Source organism: Meles meles, chromosome 10, assembly GCF_922984935.1.
Source record: "Meles meles chromosome 10, mMelMel3.1 paternal haplotype, whole genome shotgun sequence".
NCBI classification, from domain to species: Eukaryota; Metazoa; Chordata; class Mammalia; order Carnivora; family Mustelidae; genus Meles; species Meles meles.
In genome coordinates, this window is record NC_060075.1 from 80,283,838 (window position 1) to 80,301,861 (window position 18,024).

The following is an 18,024-nucleotide window of genomic DNA, read 5'->3' on the forward strand; positions in this document are numbered from 1 at the left end:
TTACTGGTGTGACTTTTAAAAACAGACTCTTTTGGGGGCACCTGGGTGGCTCAGTGGGTTAAGCCTCTGCCTTTGGCCCAGGCCAGGATCCCAGAGTCCTGGGATAGAGCCCCACGTCGGGCCCTCTGCTCAGTGGGAAGCTTGCTTCCGTCTCTCTCTCTGCCTGCCTCTTTGCTTACCTGTCATCTCTGTCTGCCAAATAAATAAATTAAGAAACAAAACAGACTCTTTCTCTTTCTATCAAAGTTTAACAAGTGAAGACATGGAAACATATAATTATTGAGAATCTTTCCTGTGTTGAGTACTATGATAACTTAAATGCTATTTTGAAAATGTAATTTTAATAATAAGTTTATGAGATAGGTATCACTGCCCCCATTTTCTTGACCAGGAGATAGAATGATCCAGAATATTCATTCAAAATCTTTTCATTCAAAATTTTAGAACATTTTGAGTACTATGCTAGAAGTTGAGATCAGAATTTCTGTGCCTCTGATGATGTGTCATATGGCATATATGGATTTGAACTTGCCTATTAACACACAGAAACTAAACAGTGAAGATTCTACTTAATACCTGTTCTGGTTTCATGAATGGTGTTTGACATGACAACCACCTCACAGCATTCCTGTAAAACTGAAACAATCACAAGTAAAATTATTATATAGGTTGTAATGCGTGATACAAATACTAGCTATTAGTATTATGGTATATTTAATAGAGTTGCTTAGGCAATTTCTAATGAAAACATCATTAATGTAATTAATTTGGTCCTCTTTAAAGATCATGACCACTGAGGTGTTACACTATTCTGAATTTAATTCAGTTTAAAAATTAAAGATAATCTGAAACTGATCTGACCAAAAATACCTGGATTTTATAATAAGCTCTATAGCCAAGTACAGAGCATATGATTTAATGAGTGAATCAGCTCATTCATTTGCTAAGATAGCCGATAATCTTTTGTGTTTGTGGTTTCCAAAGTTCACCTCAGTACATTTACTTCATATTTTTTGGTTCCCCTCTGCCTATCCCTCCTCTCCTCTTCTTCCCTTCCCTTCCCTCCCATTCTGGTATCAGTTCTAAACAGAGGGATTCTGGTGTTAGCCCAGATGCAGTGAGTTCAGCAGCTGCAGTAAAGTGATGAGCTGCACAGTGCCCTATGAGTAACCCTAACTGTGACCTGGGAGGTTTCCTCCCTAAGAAGGGCAACTTTAGTTCACTATCCAGGCTTATTGAAAATGCTTATGGGATTCAAAATACTAAATTAAAAGGAACTAAGACTTGAAGAGTTTGCTATCTGATACAAAGTATTAATGGCACCTGACCGTTTCATACTGCGTTGTAATAAACATGCTGACAACTTACAAATCGTGTCACATTTGTTATGGTAGAGACAGATAATTATGTGTGCATTGAAGAGATGTAAATTTATGAAGGTTTAATGGTATGGCAATATTAGTCATATTAATCTTTTCAAAAGTGAACTAATTAATGTAGCATGATAAAATGTTCTTTGGTTATTATTCTATATTCTTTTGAATTAAATTAATTCAATTGCTATATATTTTGTTTTCTCTTTGTTAGCACTTATTTAATGAAAGAAAAAACACAATAGTTTTCATGTATTTTTGTTCAAAAAATGTATCTTTCCTCTAGCTCCAAATACTAAACACCAAACACTAAAAGATACATTCAATTATTAAAATATATTTCCTATTATTTTTCTGTTAACCCATTTTATTCCTTTAATAGTGCTTTTCATTGGCCTATAATTCAAAATATATTTTACACACTCCAAATACATTTTGTTAAAATTTGTTTTCTTTTCAGGGAGCCTCATTTATGTACTTCAATTTACATATTTATTTTATTTAAATAAAATACATGACATTTATTCATTATTTTGGACTTTAATATACAGATGCATTTTTTCCATTTCTTTCTTAATATGTGACTTTAGAAAATAGCAATTGGTTGATTTCCTGGATACGATTAATATTTTTACCAGTAATTTCTTAACCACTTAGAAATAAAGACTAAGCATAAGGAGTTTTTGATAATTTTCATTGAATATGATTGATTTTTAAAGTGACACATAGATTGATAGAAATTCTGCACTCTATCTTGAGTAAATAATAGTCGGCTGTGACATGTGGACAGAAATTCCTTTCAAAGAGCGCCTGTGAATGCTGAAAACCACAGGAATGAGGCTTGAGTAGTTTTTGCAGCCATTAGGACTGCAAGATAGAATTGTAACCAAAATAAGAACTGACCTGAACATTTAGAGAAAAGTAAACTAGTGACCTCCTTGAGTGCACTCCATGGATTCTAGAATCTGCGTTTACTGTTCCCTCTGGTTTTAGTGTTTTCTTAAGAAGTCCTCTAGAAATAAAGTTCCTATATATTTTTTTAAAGATTTTATTCATTTATTAGAGAGAGAGAGCAAGTGAGTGAGAGCGCCTAAGCAGGGAGAGCAGCAGAGGGAGGGGGAGAAGTAAACTCCCTTCTGAGCAGGGTGCCCAACACAGGGCTGGATCCCAGGGTCCTGGGATCATGACCTGAGCTGAAGGCGGAGACTTAACCAACTGAGCTACCCAGGTGCCCCAATAAAGCTCCTTTAAACAAACCTTCCTGGAGGAAGTGCTGCCTTCTCGGTATTAGATTCAGATGCAAGAGTACAATAGGAAAAGTGAGGCAAAGACACTGACTGATTTTACATATCTTGAAAGTGGATCAGTCTTAAATATGGTTAAGATGGCTAAGATGGCACAGCCACCTGGGAAGTCAGGATATGCCCTAGATTGAACTTACATAGTTCCTGTCCATCCATAGTTCCTTACCCTACACAGTTTACCGAATGTAGCATCATACAAAACATTGAGCCCCTTCCCATTTTCCCAGGCGGCTGGAAAGATACACACATCATTTCTTATGGCTCAGTTTTGCATCAAATACTTATGTTAAATCAGCAGCTGGAATTCAAGTAACTATTCCACAAAGATGGACTTTGTGGTAAAGAGGGAATCTGCAGTCTGGGAGACATTTATATTCTCTTTCTTTCTTCATCTATGTGTAGTTGGAGGGAGAGAGAGAATAATGGATCTTAGGCTGCTAATAATGACATTTCTGACAACATCATTAATCTGTATTTATTTTTTCCCATTGTGGAAGTGAATATACCAGATATAAACTAATATGCTTTCTTGGTGTAGTAGGTTCTACACTTTTATATAGTTGTGGCATTTCTATATGAGGGGAGTTAAATGCTCATGAACTTTTCCATTGTTGTAACTTGAGGGTTGTAATTTGAAAAAAATTATATGTAATATTATTGGACTGAGTCCCTGAATAAGGAGATAAATGCAATCCAGATATCTCTATTCTGACTGCTATTATTCACCTTTACTTTCATTTGTGATATTTTTTCTGGTCCTTAAAATCCACTTTGTTATTCATAATAACATTTCTATTGAGGGATTAACTTCCTTGACCCTGTTTTGTAAATGAAAACAATACATGCTAAGCTGGTAAAAGAATCTGTTTCGAATCAATAGCTCTCTGTATCTTCTTTGTTTATCCTACTAAACCATCTCTCTTTGCACTAAGTTTCAATAAAACCAAATGGCAACCGTATGACTGTTAGAAATATTTTGAACATCATTGGAAATCAAAATTTCAACCATCTGAGATGAACACAAAAAAGCAGATTCTCATAACATTGCTATTGTTGGATACATTTCAAAGCGTATTGTCATGCACCTGAATTTTGGGACATTTTTCCAATTCTTGAAGGATTTATTTTTATATTTTTGCCTTTAGTTGTTATTCATTTTTAATGCTATGATGTATATTATAACATGTCTATCAAATTTATCATGGCTCAAATTGCAGGGCCTTAGCAACGCTGTTTTTTGCCAAGTGAATGCAGTGGAGAATTTGAAGCCATACAGGCATCTTAAGTTTCATTATGATCCAAAATGCACATTAACCCTTGAACTTCATTTACTTTTCAAAGGTCAAAGTTGATATCAACTTTTTAAAATTTTTTATTTTGTTTTAGGGACTTCAAGTCATATAACTTTTTTTTTTTCATTTTATTTATTTTTTCAGTGTAACAGTATTCATTCTTTTTGCACAACACCCAGTGCTCCATGCAAAACGTGCCCTCCCCATGGAACTAGAGCGTATCATGCTTAGTGAAATAAGTCAATCGGAGAAAGACAACTATCATATGATCTCCCTGATATGAGGACATGGAGAAGCAACATGGGGGGGTAGGGGGATAGGAGAAGAATAAATGAAACAAGATGGGATTGGGAGGGAGACAAACCATAAATGACTCTTAATCTCACAAAACAAACTGGGGGTTGCTGGGGGGAAGTGGGATTGGGAGAGGGGGAGCGGGCTATGGACATTGGGGAGGGGAGGCGAACCATAAGAGACTATGGACTCTGAAAAACAACCTGAGGGTTTTGAAGGGTCAGGGGTGGGAGGTTGGGGCAACCTGGGGGTCATATAACTTTTTAAAATGATAATTGAATTCCCTCTTAATTCTACAAACATCTTAGGTCTTCATTAAACCTCAAAACCTTAATGTATAATTGTTGGGAGATAATTTTTCATGGTTCTTTCACACAGTTCTGCACATCTGATGGAATAGAGGCACACTGACTGCCTATTTTGCAGAAAATCCTAAAAGATACTTATACAGTGAAGAGACCTGGAAGGTAGTATCTCTCTCTTAAAAGGCTGGTTTGAAAAAAAAAAAAAAAAAAAAGGCTGGTTTACAGTCCTTGAGAAATAGAGTCTCGCTTGGTACAAAGGGCAGGTATGCTTACTGCCCAATACAGTAAACTAACATCTCTCACAAAATGTAATGGCCAGTATGCTTCTGAGTAGTATAAAATATTCAGGTTCCCTTAACCCAAGGCTCCTCTGCTGTAATGCACCTCATTGCCTGTGTAGGTTGTCACCTGGCCCTTTTCATTCTGCCCACTGGGAATTGGAGCTTGGGGAACTAGCATAAGAAATGCTGATTCTAAGACTATTGTTATTTTTGTGAGTAACAATGTCCTTTATCTCTGATTCAGGAACCATGTAACTTCTGCCAGCATCCATGAAACTATTTTAGTAACTTTTTATAAGTGAGACAAAATCACAGACCATTTACAGTTCTTGACAATATTGGTTATAATTTCTGTGGGCGTTTTAAATGGTGAAAGAATACGGTCACTGTGTTTATTTTTAAATATGATTCCCATGATGAAATCTGATGACATTCAGGTGTACAGATCACTGATTTTTCTTGAAAGCCAGTAAAAATCTTATAAAAGCTACAGGAATGAGCATAGACTTTCATGCACATGCATATATGTGTGTGTATTTCTGCTTGAGGGTCAGTATCAGGTAAACTGAGCAAAATGATTATAGTTTAAATTCAGCGTTCAGAAGTAATAATAATGTGGTGAGCATAGTAGAACATATAGAGTTGTCTAATCATGTTATAAAACTGAAAATAATGTAGCATTGTGTCAACTACACTTCAATAAAAAAAGAAAAATACCGTGTAAGTGGACTAAAATATATATGTATATTTTATATATAAATGTATGTGGGAGTTTACTCTATATACCAGCTATTGGTCTAAATGCATTATTTTTATTAACTAATTTATGTCACTCATATTTGGTTATAAGGTACATATTTTCTTTCAAAGCAACTGAAGAACCTGTTTTGTATTTTAGGCATAAGATATATGGAAAATGAAGCTTTGTCATTAAAGTGTTTTTAGAAACTAGATTTTATGCATATTTTCGATTAATATTTTTTCTAATATGGCAAAATAAGATAGTAATTATTGTATTTGAATTTCCATGGACCAGGTCTCATATACATAAATTTAGGGTTTTTTTTTTTTTAATCTTTTAGATTCAGGATTAAAATTTAAATGCATTTGCAAAGTAAGGCTAGCACTTAAAATAGAGACAATATATAAAAACTCACAGAAGGTTTGGGGATTTTAGATTGAGTTGTTGTGGTGGTGGTTGTTGTTGTTGTTGTTAACTGGAAATTTTAATTGTATCCTTCACTGGTTAGACTGAAATTGAAATATTTGACATTGGTTGACAAACTGTTATGTAGATTTGATTACATACTATGTATCACTCAGGTATCAGTGTACATACTTTCAGAGTAGAGTAAGCATTTTATACTTTGTGGGGTTTGTTAGAATGATTTGGATAGTTCTTCTGGGATTTTGGCCATTGACTTCTAACTACATAGTTAGCAGGTGTTGCCGGTCAAACTGACATGTAGTTTCTTTCCTTCTTTTTCCCCGCTAAAGATTTTATTTATTTATTTGACAGAGAGAGAGATCACAAGTAGGCAGAGAGGCAGGCAGAGAAGGGAGGGGGAGGCAGGCTCCCCACTGAGCAGAGAGCCCAGGACCCTCATGACCTGAGCCGCAGGCAGAGGCCCAACCCACTGAGCCATTCAGGCACCCCTGACATGTAGTTTCTAATAGTCCTCATTGGCATTCTGCTTCTTTATGCACTTGAACATCTTCAGGAATGGATTTCTACTCATTTCTGAGTGTATGTTGACCATCATATCATAAATTTAACATCCCATAGATTTAACTCTGGGAATATTTTTCTTGGATATGCTCTATCTCAAGGCAAATAGGCCATGATCAACATTTGACTATTTTTCTTTGATTTGGTCATGTAGCAATAAAAATCTCTCTTTGTCTATAGTCCATCACAAAACTTCCTTAAGTTCTATTTATATCATATAATTTTTATATATTTCTCTTTACCACATTTTTAAGAGTGGTAAGGAAAACAGAATGCAAAATTACAATATCTAGAATTTTGACACTATTTCAGGAGACTGAGAATCTTAAGTTTTCTTTTTAGCTTTTATGTATTCAGAGCAGAACATTCTTGGAGATTGTCATAATAACATTCAAATTGAGTGCTAAACATACTAAATATATTGTATTCTCTATACTGTATGCTATATTGATGTGTGTGTATATGTGTGTGTGTGCCTGTGTGTGAATCAAAATATTGTTTTAGTTTTGTGTTTGTATATGTGCTGCCAAAGCGAGCACTAGTTTTGTGTTTGAAGTGATACCAACATTAATATAACTTATTGGTTCTAGATCTTAATATGCCATTAAAAGAGAGGAACCATTCACATTTAGAAACAAATACAATGATCAGCTAATAACTTGTGTTTTCTTTTTAAATGGATCAAATCCATATTCCCTTTATATCACATATCATAGTGAGCTGTTTTATGGTAGTAAGGTGTCTCCTTTTCTAAGTTAGGGTTTGATCAGAGACCAGAACTTGTATGAGTGATGTTAAAAAGGATTTTATTACAGGGATTTGACCTTATACAGTTGTGGAAGATGGTGGAGAATTCTATGGATTTCTGCAATCTATTGCCACTGAGTCAAGTAATGGTCCTGAAGTTGTTGTAATCACCAGGACTGGCATTAGTGAAGAAAAGCTCCCATGAAGTTGGAAGAGCAAGGACAGACTGAACCCCATAAGGATAAACTGGGATCTATGAGGACAAACTAGAATCAGTGTCTCTTTCACTACTTGCAACTTTGTTGAGTTGGCTGACCTACAGAAGAATTTGGTGTTTTCTGCTATGGAGCTGCACAAGTTCCAGGACCAGGTCTTAGAGAAGCTAACAAATAAGATCGGCAGAAGGTGAAGGAGCTGCAGGCCTAGATGCTACCCCATGCTAGCAAGGTGGTTGGCCAGTAGATCAGAACAACTTTGAGAATTTTATGGTTGCAATTCAACTTCTGCCTTCCACATCTCACACAGATTTCTTTTACGGTCAATCTTAACTAGTTTATGGGAAAGAGAATTCTAGGAAATGTAGTTCCAGCTTATCTAAGTTGACACAGTACAGTTCTGTTACAACTATTGAACAGTTGCTGTGTTCGCGTTTTGACTGACAGTGATTTATGCCATGTACCACTTTAATGAAAGAGTAACTATAATTTATAGTCCTCCACACTTGGAAGACTGGAATTTCATGAAAATTCTAATGAACAAAATATAATTTCCCTTTGTAACAAAAGTGGGTACAGATTAATATTCAGTACCAATTCTATTAAATCCACCTCTCCTTACATCAAGTATGGGCTTAAACTCTGTTATCTGTCCTTAAAAGGAAGAAACAATTCATATAGAGTTCTCACCCAAGTCATCCCACAGTACAGTGAATGGTGTGAGAGCTAAGCAAATGTGGAAATATTCATATCAAATAAACATGATTTCTTATTTTAAGAGTAAGGTAATAGCTAATGATTGATTAAAAAGTACTAAGGCATTATGCCTTATACCTTTATACATTATACCTTACTCTTTTAAGAGTAAGGTAATAGCTAATGATTGATTAAAAAGTACTAAGGCATTATGCTCTATCATTAATCCCAGTTTAGTTGAGACTGAAACTCATAGATCCTAAATAACTTTCTGATAGGCACACAGCAGATGAAAAATGTTGCCTGAATAATTTTAACCCAGGTGTGACTAAACTTTTAAAGCATCAGATTAATACCTCCATGTTATTTTTATTTTGTTATTATTATTTCATTACTTTTGCTCTATATGTTTTTTTAAGTTTATTTATTTATTTATTTAAGTGATGTCTACACCCAACATGGAGGTCAAGCTCATGATCCTGAGATCACTAATTTGTATACTCTTCCGTTGAGGCAACCAGGTGCCCGTATATGTTTTTCTTAAATTCTCTGAGAATATCTTTTCAAATATAAATACCTATCTTTAGAAAAACTAACATTTTTATAAAATATTAATAAATATAAACAGATTTTAAAATTTTAAAGTTCCAAATTTTCATTGTATTCAGAAATTATTTACAAAATTAATAGATGTAATACCTATGCACACATATATCTATTTGTGTATATATATATTATAATATAGATTATATATTATATGTGAATTATTGTAAATGGCCAAGAAGTCTCCATTTATTAGAAGCTATGTTAAGAGAACATTTTATATTATTAACTATATAACAGCATTTAGTACTTTGGACATTAAGTATTACAACCAAAAATTTTTTCATTTTTCATATTAGACAAGGCAGAGGGTAGAAGAGAGGTATATGTGAATGAAATCAAGTATTCCTCTAAAATCTGGATTTCATTTTTATTTTTTTTTCCTCACAGTTGTATCTCATGTGATTAAAGATGAAGTTCATCTCCTTGAGTATTAAATTCTATTATAATAAAGCATATATGTTAGAATTAAATATGCCAACTACTTCTATCCACAATAAACATCTTTAGATTGTAACTCTACCTACTTCGTGTAAATCATGGACTTAGTTGCTTAAAGGCATAAGCTTTAAGTACTCAACACATTGCATAAAATTGGAAACCACATACTGTCATTGAAATCAGAATAGGGATTTTTGACTACTTAAATAGTTCTCCTGGCATGGCAGGAAAATATTTAGGCTGATTTCCATAATACTTTACAGTTGTATGCATTCATTTGAATAAAGATGAAGAAAGGTTATACTAGGTACATATTGTGGACCACTCAAAACCAAATAACTCCAATGAATGGTGCAAATGTGATAATTAGATTGATAGCACAATATAAAAAAAATTTAAGCTAAAACGTGGATATCATCAGTTTCTCTGGTCCAAATGGAATCTCAAAGTGAAATTGCTTAAAACTCCTTTAAAGAGTGGGAGAAAATTGTCCTGGACAACTTTTGCTAATACCTGTATGTTCTATATATAGTTCCAATGTGTATAGTCTTTTTTTTTTTTTAAAGATTTTATTTATTTATTTTACAGAGAGCGAGAGATCACGAGTAGGCAGAGAGGCAAGCATAGAGAGAGGGGGAAGCAGGCTCCTCGCTGAGCAGAGAGCCCAATGAGGGGCTTGATCCCAGGACCCTGAGATCATGACTTGAGCCAAAGGCAGAGGCTTAACCCACTAAGCCACCCAGGCACCCTGTGTTTAGTCTTTTTGATGGAGTTTGGAGGTTTCAAGTAATTTGAAATGAAAATGTTTATAGAATCTTAATCAGGATTTCGAGAACTTCAAACAAATAGTCAATCCTGAGGTGAAAAATCAGTCAAATGGGGCATCTAATTGAAATGAGCATTGAAATAAAATGATTTGGTAGCCCTGTGTAGGAGTCTCCATTTAGTCTATCACATCATTCAAGCCACTTTAAAATTTATTTTTCACTTACCATAAGTTTAATTTTTTTAAATTAATTAATTAATTTGACAGACAGAGATCACAAGTAGGCAGAGAGGCAGGCAGAGAGAGAGGGGAAAGCAGTCTCCCCACCAAGCAGAGAGCCCGATGTGGGGCTCAATCCCAGGACCCTGGGATCATGACCCGAGCCAAAGGCAGAGGCTTTAACCCACTGAGGCACCCAGGCACCCTGTCACTTACCGTAAGTTTTAAAGATGTTATAGCTTGATTAATATGAATAACTTCACAAACTTAAATAGAGTGAAATAACGCCAATTTTGTTGTCCTAGTTGAATCATTATTTAACCTTCTCTGGGAGTGCCTGGGTGACTTAGTCACTTAAGCTTCGGATTCTTGATTTTGGCTCAGGTCATGGTCTCAGAGTTGCGAGATGGAGCCCTGTGACAGGCTCTGCGCTTAGTATGGATCCTGCTTAAGATTCTCACTCACCCCTCTGCACCTTCCACCCCCACTTGCACACACATTTTTCTCTCTTAAAAAAAAAACAACAGGGTGCCTGGGTGGCTCAGTGGGTTGGGCCGCTGCCTTCGGCTCAGGTCATGATCTCAGGGTCCTGGGATCGAGTCCCGCATCGGGCTCTCTGCTCAGCAGGGAGCCTGCTTCCCTTCCTCTCTCTCTGCCTGCCTCTCTATCTACTTGTGATCTCTCTCTGTCAAATAAATAAATAAAATCTTAAAAAAAAAAACAACAAACAAACAAACAAAAAAACACTTCCCTGAAATCAGAATGAAACAAAGCATTAAGGTAGGAAGGTCAGTTGGTTTTATTATTCTATCATTCTTAATAGTGAAGGTGAAAACAAAGGTGCATGGGTGGCTTAGTCGATTGGGCATCAGACTCTTGATTTTCAGATTGGGTCGTGGTTTCAGGATTGTGAGATTGAGCCCCAAGTCCTGCTGGAGCTCAGCACAGACTCTACTTGAGCTCCTGTCCCTCCCCCCACTTGCATGTGCATGGTCTCTCTCTCTCTCTCTCTCTCAAATAAATAAATCTTAAAAAAAAAAATAGTGAATGTGAAAATGTCTCCCAAGATGGCAGAACAGCCTACTCACTATACCATAAGGTGGATGAAATTCCAGGTCACAAATTCAACGTTAGATGACTAAGATTATAATTAGAACACAGTTAAATCTTAGTTTTTATTACATACGCCTCTTTGAAGAAGAGATATCTAACATCCTTTAATGAATACTGAGGTATTAGGAAGACATGATTATGGATGATCTGGTCACAGCTGTAATAGCACAGTGTTAAAAGAAAAAAGACAAAACATTATGGTTAGATAAGTATGGAACAGCTTAAATAGAGAGAGGGATGAAGTGAGTGACAGGAACAATCTCATGGATTACTGCTTTGGCACGAAGAGTCTAGAATTCAGCCAGCTTGCCAAATAAATTGACCAGAGAAAAAGAAAATCAACAGATTAACTTCAGGAATTAAGCTTATTAATGGATTTTCATGCAGAAATGTATCCACCCATCATGATAGGAAAAGGATTCCTTTGCTTTCCCAGATGGTAGATTATACATTAAAATGTTTCTACATAAACTACTGAGGGGGTAGAGACTTTTTTCTTTTAAATGAATGTTCACTGACCTGAGGCAATGCTATACTATACCCATTCATTTTGGGTAGATTTTTATTTGAACCAGAACAAGTTGTTTGATTTAATCATGAACTGAATATATTTGAATAGAAATTGTTCATCTTCACGGCCTTCTCTCCTCTTTTCTCTTATTTAGAGTAACATTTCACTACTCCATCCCTAATTTAAGAACATGCAAGGAGGTAATTGGAACTGGAGGTAAATTATATTCTTTTGTAGAAAGTATAACTATTGGAAGTTAGTTAAAAACACCTCAATTCTGTTTTAATTTTCATGCATGGAGCAGTTGTTTTGACAGATGGATGGACTTTATTTTTGTAACCGTCCGGGAAAAGTCTGCGTAACATAGTCTAATCAGTGCTACATATTTGTGATGTTTGTTTTTGAATCACAGTGCGTTTGGCTCCTGTATCTTTTTTCTGGGGGTAGACATTTTCTTTCTAATTTATTTTTCCAGGTTGATATCTCTTTTGTGTAATTCCTCTATCAATTTGGTCTGAGAGCACTAGAAACATTTAAAACGTAAGGGCGAATGGTTTGTCACTAGGGATGATGAATCATTGTTCCTCAGGTGTGGCCTTGGGGTTTACTGGTTTATTACTGCCTTTGCTTTTACTTCTAGGCAAAGTTAACAATTTATAATGCTTTGGGCCTGGAATATATTTCAGTAAAATAAGAGGTCAGTATGGTTGCCTGACTCTCGGGAAGCTAACTTGTTGCTAAACTTGTCTGTGTATATCAACTTGAGTTCCAAAAAGGATCAAGGTTTGAAAAATGAATTCATTTTGAACTGATTACATTTTCTTTATTGCGTTGTAAATCCGCCGGTGCTAAGCAAAGCAGTGCAGTAGTTTAATGCCAAAAAGTACATTACATTCTAAGTTTTAAGAATCATCATGGTTCAAGAAAAGGTCAGAATCACTCTTCTGTCTCCCTAGAACAGAAATGTGAAGTGTGTTTCCTTTTTCTGCCACCCTTCCTTCTTTTTTAGAGGAATGTCCAGGCTGCTTCCAAATAAAATGAATGTCCTGTTTTGGGACATTACAAAAAAAAAAAAAAAAGAAAAGAAAAAACAACCCTTGGCAGCAATAAGCTAGAGAATGAAGGCAAATGAATGACAGAATTGATACTCTTTTATGTAGATTTTCTGTTTTAAAGAACAATCCTTATTAACAATGCCTCTTTCAAGTTTTTGGTTCTTCTCTGTCCTGTACTTTGAATTCACTATTTCTTTGCAGGTGTTTTTTAACAATTTTGAAAGTATTTTATTCAGTTTCTTTGTTTATTTCAAATGTCTTAACCTACTGTACAACCCAGGAAATTTCTCCCCGTTCTATTTGCATCAGCCCTCACTTCAAAATAATATGAGCTAGCCCCGGGACATGGCAACAATACAACCTGCTCGCCAGCTAGGAGAGTTCATTGTGGAAATGAACGGGATAATTCCAGGCCAGTAGGGTGGGTCTACTCCCTTTGTAGCGGGGATAGACTCTGTTACCAGTATTCTCAGTAGAACCCTTTGCCAGGTTTCGAAGCAATGGTCTCCTGTTTTTTTTTCCAGCAGCTCTGTAGAGGGATGCCTGTCATACTACAGTGATGCTTCTTTGACAGTTAATAGAAAACAAAATTGAGATATTCATTGTAGTTCAATTCCATAGTTTTCAAGAACCCTGAGTTTTTAATTATTAATTATTGCTAATCAATTGCCCAATCTGTAAGAGATACGAACTCACAAATTCTATCATCTTAGGATTCATAACACTTGCAGAGATGACATGAGTCATCATTCGTGTTCACAAGTATCGTGCTCATAAAATATTTCCTCCTTTTGTAGAAAAGTAGGATCTATTCTCAGATTTCTAGGATTTTCTTAGGTATTACTAATGGGGTTAGAGAATTTGAATTTGTATTCAAAATTACATGCATATCTTTAAAGACATGGCAGGCAAACGGAAACCCTGTTCTTCTCTAAAATGAACAAGACATCCATCTGGTTCTGCCACTATTATTTATTAGAATATTCGTTTGCTTACCAATATATATGCAGCCAGTTTCTTGGTTTCAACATATGGTGCCGGAACTGGTTATTTATAATCATGACTGCTTTAATATTGAGTCCACAATTAGGGACGGCTGTCTTTATGTAAAAGTAGAGTATGTGGCCACCTACATGTTTCAAAAAAGGGGATGCCGTAAAACATTTTCCTGAAAATGACTTCTTTGCAAATGACTGAATATTCTTTAAAGTACAAATAAATCCTTTGGGTAAGACTCATGAATGCCTCATTTGTAAATGAGTTTATCAGATGTTTCCCTGTCCACAACCTCTTTCCTCTGCCTAGTCATTCATGCCCTTGCCTCTTGGGAGGAGAGAAACTGTTAGAGAATGGGGAGTTTGTTGTTGAGAGTCTTGGAAGTTTGGTTTTAAACTGTTTCATCTCAGATGTAGCTTTAGATATGAGTAAAATCTATATACTCTTCAAGCTAGGGAATTTTTCTTCATAACAACTTGCAAAACTAATTGATTTCAGAGCTTAATTGTGTATGTTATAATGATTTATCAGACAAAAGATTCAGGATCAAAGTGGCAAAACAGTAGTAGAAATTAGATGTTTATTTTAGTTACTCTTCTAAACTACTAAGCCTGTGTTAAAGTAATGAGGAGTCCTAACTAGGAAGTTACATAATTTACCTTAAATTGGTCTACTTCACCTTTGGAACAGTGTATTTACAGACATCCATAGGTTTCATCCCAGAAAAAATCAGGAATGATGGAAAGCAATTATTTAAATTTAAAGAACAATTACTTTGCTCAAGTTTGGTTGTCTCCTCATTTTATGGGGGCATAGAGATAAAACCAAAATTATCAGCTGCAAACCCAGAATATAAATGTCATATGGAAATGTACTTACATTATTGTAACACCTCAGTTATAAACTCTTACTGACCATGAGAAAGCCCAAATGCATTCTGAGCTTTGACTAGAAAAGCCACATGTCACAGAGAGGGAATTTAGAAGTGTGTTATAAACTTAGAGCTGCCGGGATGAACTGAATCTTCTACTAGTTTGTCAGCCTTGCTTGCAATATAGTCTGCTTTTCATCTTTATCTGCACTTCTAGTTACATATTTTGTTCTTATTTCCAAATGTTTATGGGCAAATGCATAAAATTAGTCTAAATTAGACAGTCTATGATCAATAACAATATAATTTTTCTAAGAAGTTTTTATTATTTAGCATGTGAATATACATTTGACTACTTTCGAAATGGATATTATGTATTCCATGATGAACTCATACTTTCTACTCATATATAATCAATTTTTAAGATTTGTTATATGGTTAAGAGACTGTAACATTTTATTTGAAACTATGTTGACAGTTTGGGGTTTTCTTTTCATTTTTTTTTCTTTTTATAATATTGGTATAGATTCATCTGTTTAAAAATATTTTGGAAAAATTGAGTCTTCTCTGCTCTGGATTTTTTGGGCAATAGGATTATCAGTTTATATTCTGACTAGCTGATTTCCCCCCAGATCTTTTATCAATAGGAACAAAAGTCTAAAATTCCTGTTCACAAAAACAATTTCTTTATTTTATTTTATTTATTTGGCAGAGATTATAAGTAGGCAGAGAGGCAGGTAGAGAGAAAGGGGAAAGCAGGCTCCCTGCTGAGCAGAGAACAGGATGCAGGGCTCCATCCTGAGCCAAAGGCAGAGGATTAACCCACTGAGCCACCCAGGTGCCCCCACAAAAACAATTTCTTTAAAGGACCTACATATAGAATAAATAGAAGGAATATAAATAGCTCTGTCCATTTTTTTTCTTTCCAAATGTTTATTTAAATTCTACTTAGTTAACCACCTATTTTATTCTTAAGTGATCTTTTATTCAGAAAATAAAATGGCAGGGATGTCTCAATGTCTATAAATAATAATAAGATAGGACTAGAATATCCTCTTATAACTAACTGTTCTCTACCTGGGGGATTCATGGCTATTGGGCAAGTGATCCACGTATGGGTTCAGGATGTCCATAAACCTCCTGAAAATATTCATTAATTATATCCACTCCACACAAGATCTTTCTACCTATAGACATTTTATACTGTAACATCTTCTCTATCTCATATGAATATATCCACATTGTCTTTGAGGCTGAAATGACATTTTCAAGAAGAAAAGCTCTACACAGCTTACCAAGAAGCAGAACTGAAGTTCAAAGTCATCTACCTATCACCACTGGTTATTAACGATGTTCAAAATTCATGTTTAATAGAAGGTTGTTTCATCTTTTATTTTTATTTTGTTTTTCTAAAATTAAACTTACAGCTGATTTTTGCAAAGAAATTTCACTAGTGTATTCTTTAAATATCTTTAATTAACCATGTAATTTCCATGTAGTTACTGATTATCTGTACCTTTACTCCACTTTTGTATAAATAGATTGCAAAGAGTTTTAATGAACAATTATGGAAGAGAATATTTTATTGGCCCCCACCCAAGAATAGGAATGTCTGTATTTTAGTTCATTTAATAATAATATAATATTATACTATTATATATAAATAATATGATAATATAATAATATAAACAAACAACAGAAAAATATGCCTTTTTTAAAAATGTTGTGAAAAGGACACAAAAGAAATCTGTTCAAGCATGCCTAGCACCCTTGAGGATCTTTCAGTCATGCTGACTGCTAGAACTCACTGGTTTTCCTTTTGTTTTACAGAAAGAATGTGCTAATTTCATCAAGGTGCTTAAGGCTTATAATCAGACTCACTTGTACGCCTGTGGAACGGGGGCTTTTCATCCAATTTGCACCTACGTTGAAATTGGACATCATCCTGAGGTAAAGCTGGTTTTAAAAAAAATGGTATTTGTCCATGACCTCTCCCTATTCAAATGCTTCATTACTAATTTCTTCAGCTCATTTAGCTTCTGGTTTACTATTCAGTGGGATCTACTTCAAATTCAGATGCTGTTATTAATTTTAATCTGTGAATGTGAAAAGAATGAGACCATCACTCAGCAATAACTATTGAACTGGAGGAAGTAAGGAAGAAAGCATTTGCTTTCGCCCTGGATTACAGAGTCCAATCCATTTTGCATGTGCAGCAGATGTCAGCAGGCTGAATGTGTACTGTTTTCTCCTTCATTTGTATATTGCCAGCTTTCCCCTCCATTTCCATCCTCAACCAGAAGTGTCTGCCACCCCAGTTGTTTTCTTCTGCCTAGGGATTAGGGAAGGATGCCATGTATGTGCATGATGATCTGATCTCATGTTGGACCTAAATTATTCACATGTGTGTTTTTGCTTTATTTCTGTATTCTGAGCTATAATTTTAGCAGTATGGAAAAGAAAAAGAAATGTTTCTTTAATTTGTTGTACATAAAAGATGTTTTAGCAAGGAAATTAAAGTTAGGTAAATTTAAGAAAAACTAGAGATATTAGGGAAATATTTAAAGGAAAACTTACAAGTACTGAAAGCAGTTCCATGAATCGGGCATACCAGTAGCCTTCAGTTACAAGCTCTTTTAAAATTTTTTGGCACAAAATGCCAAGCAGAACAAAAGCATTCATGTGAGAAAATCATTTGTGACAGAATTTTCTTTCAAATTGGAATTCGGAAATACTCAACAAATAAAGGATTTGTTCCCCAAATATTTCTGAAATCCTAAATATAAAATATAATTTATATGTTAGCCACTTCTTTATAGATTATCTCCCTAAATTTTCTTAAGGTATCCCAAAGTAATACAAAAATGTTCTTTCAACCGAAAGGCTTAGAAATCAAAACAGTTTGTGCTATAACTTCTTTGTATAAGGAGACACCTTAGAGACATGTGGTTTCTAGACTAAACACAATTATTATTACTTTACTGATCATCCTGGAAATATTAAAGCACTTCCCCAAGGTCACACCAGTGCCAGCATTTTCTCCTCACTGGCCTATTCCCCCAGTGCATCCTTCTTCCTCTCCCATACAAGCATGTATAGTACACTTGCTGAAATACCCAAGAGTTTTAAGTAAAAATGAACTTTAAGGAAATAAAAGGCAGTTCTACTTAAATCACTTGTTTCATACTGATGAAAGTAGAAATAACTTCCTGC

At 35.0% G+C, this 18,024-nt stretch overlaps 1 protein-coding gene across 3 annotated transcripts in view; it reads left to right on the forward strand.

Annotated features, from left to right (window-relative positions):
• SEMA3A (semaphorin 3A) overlaps positions 1 to 18,024 on the forward strand; it is a 331,236-nt gene that overhangs the window by 180,361 nt on the left and 132,851 nt on the right. For 2 of the 3 annotated variants that reach the window (XM_046021446.1, XM_046021445.1), the window contains exon 6: positions 16,642 to 16,761. The exons of the other annotated variant lie outside the window; for it this stretch is intronic. In XM_046021446.1, the coding sequence (XP_045877402.1) occupies positions 16,642 to 16,761 (120 nt within the window). The remainder of the gene's footprint in view (positions 1 to 16,641; positions 16,762 to 18,024) is intronic. 3 annotated transcript variants of the gene reach the window in all.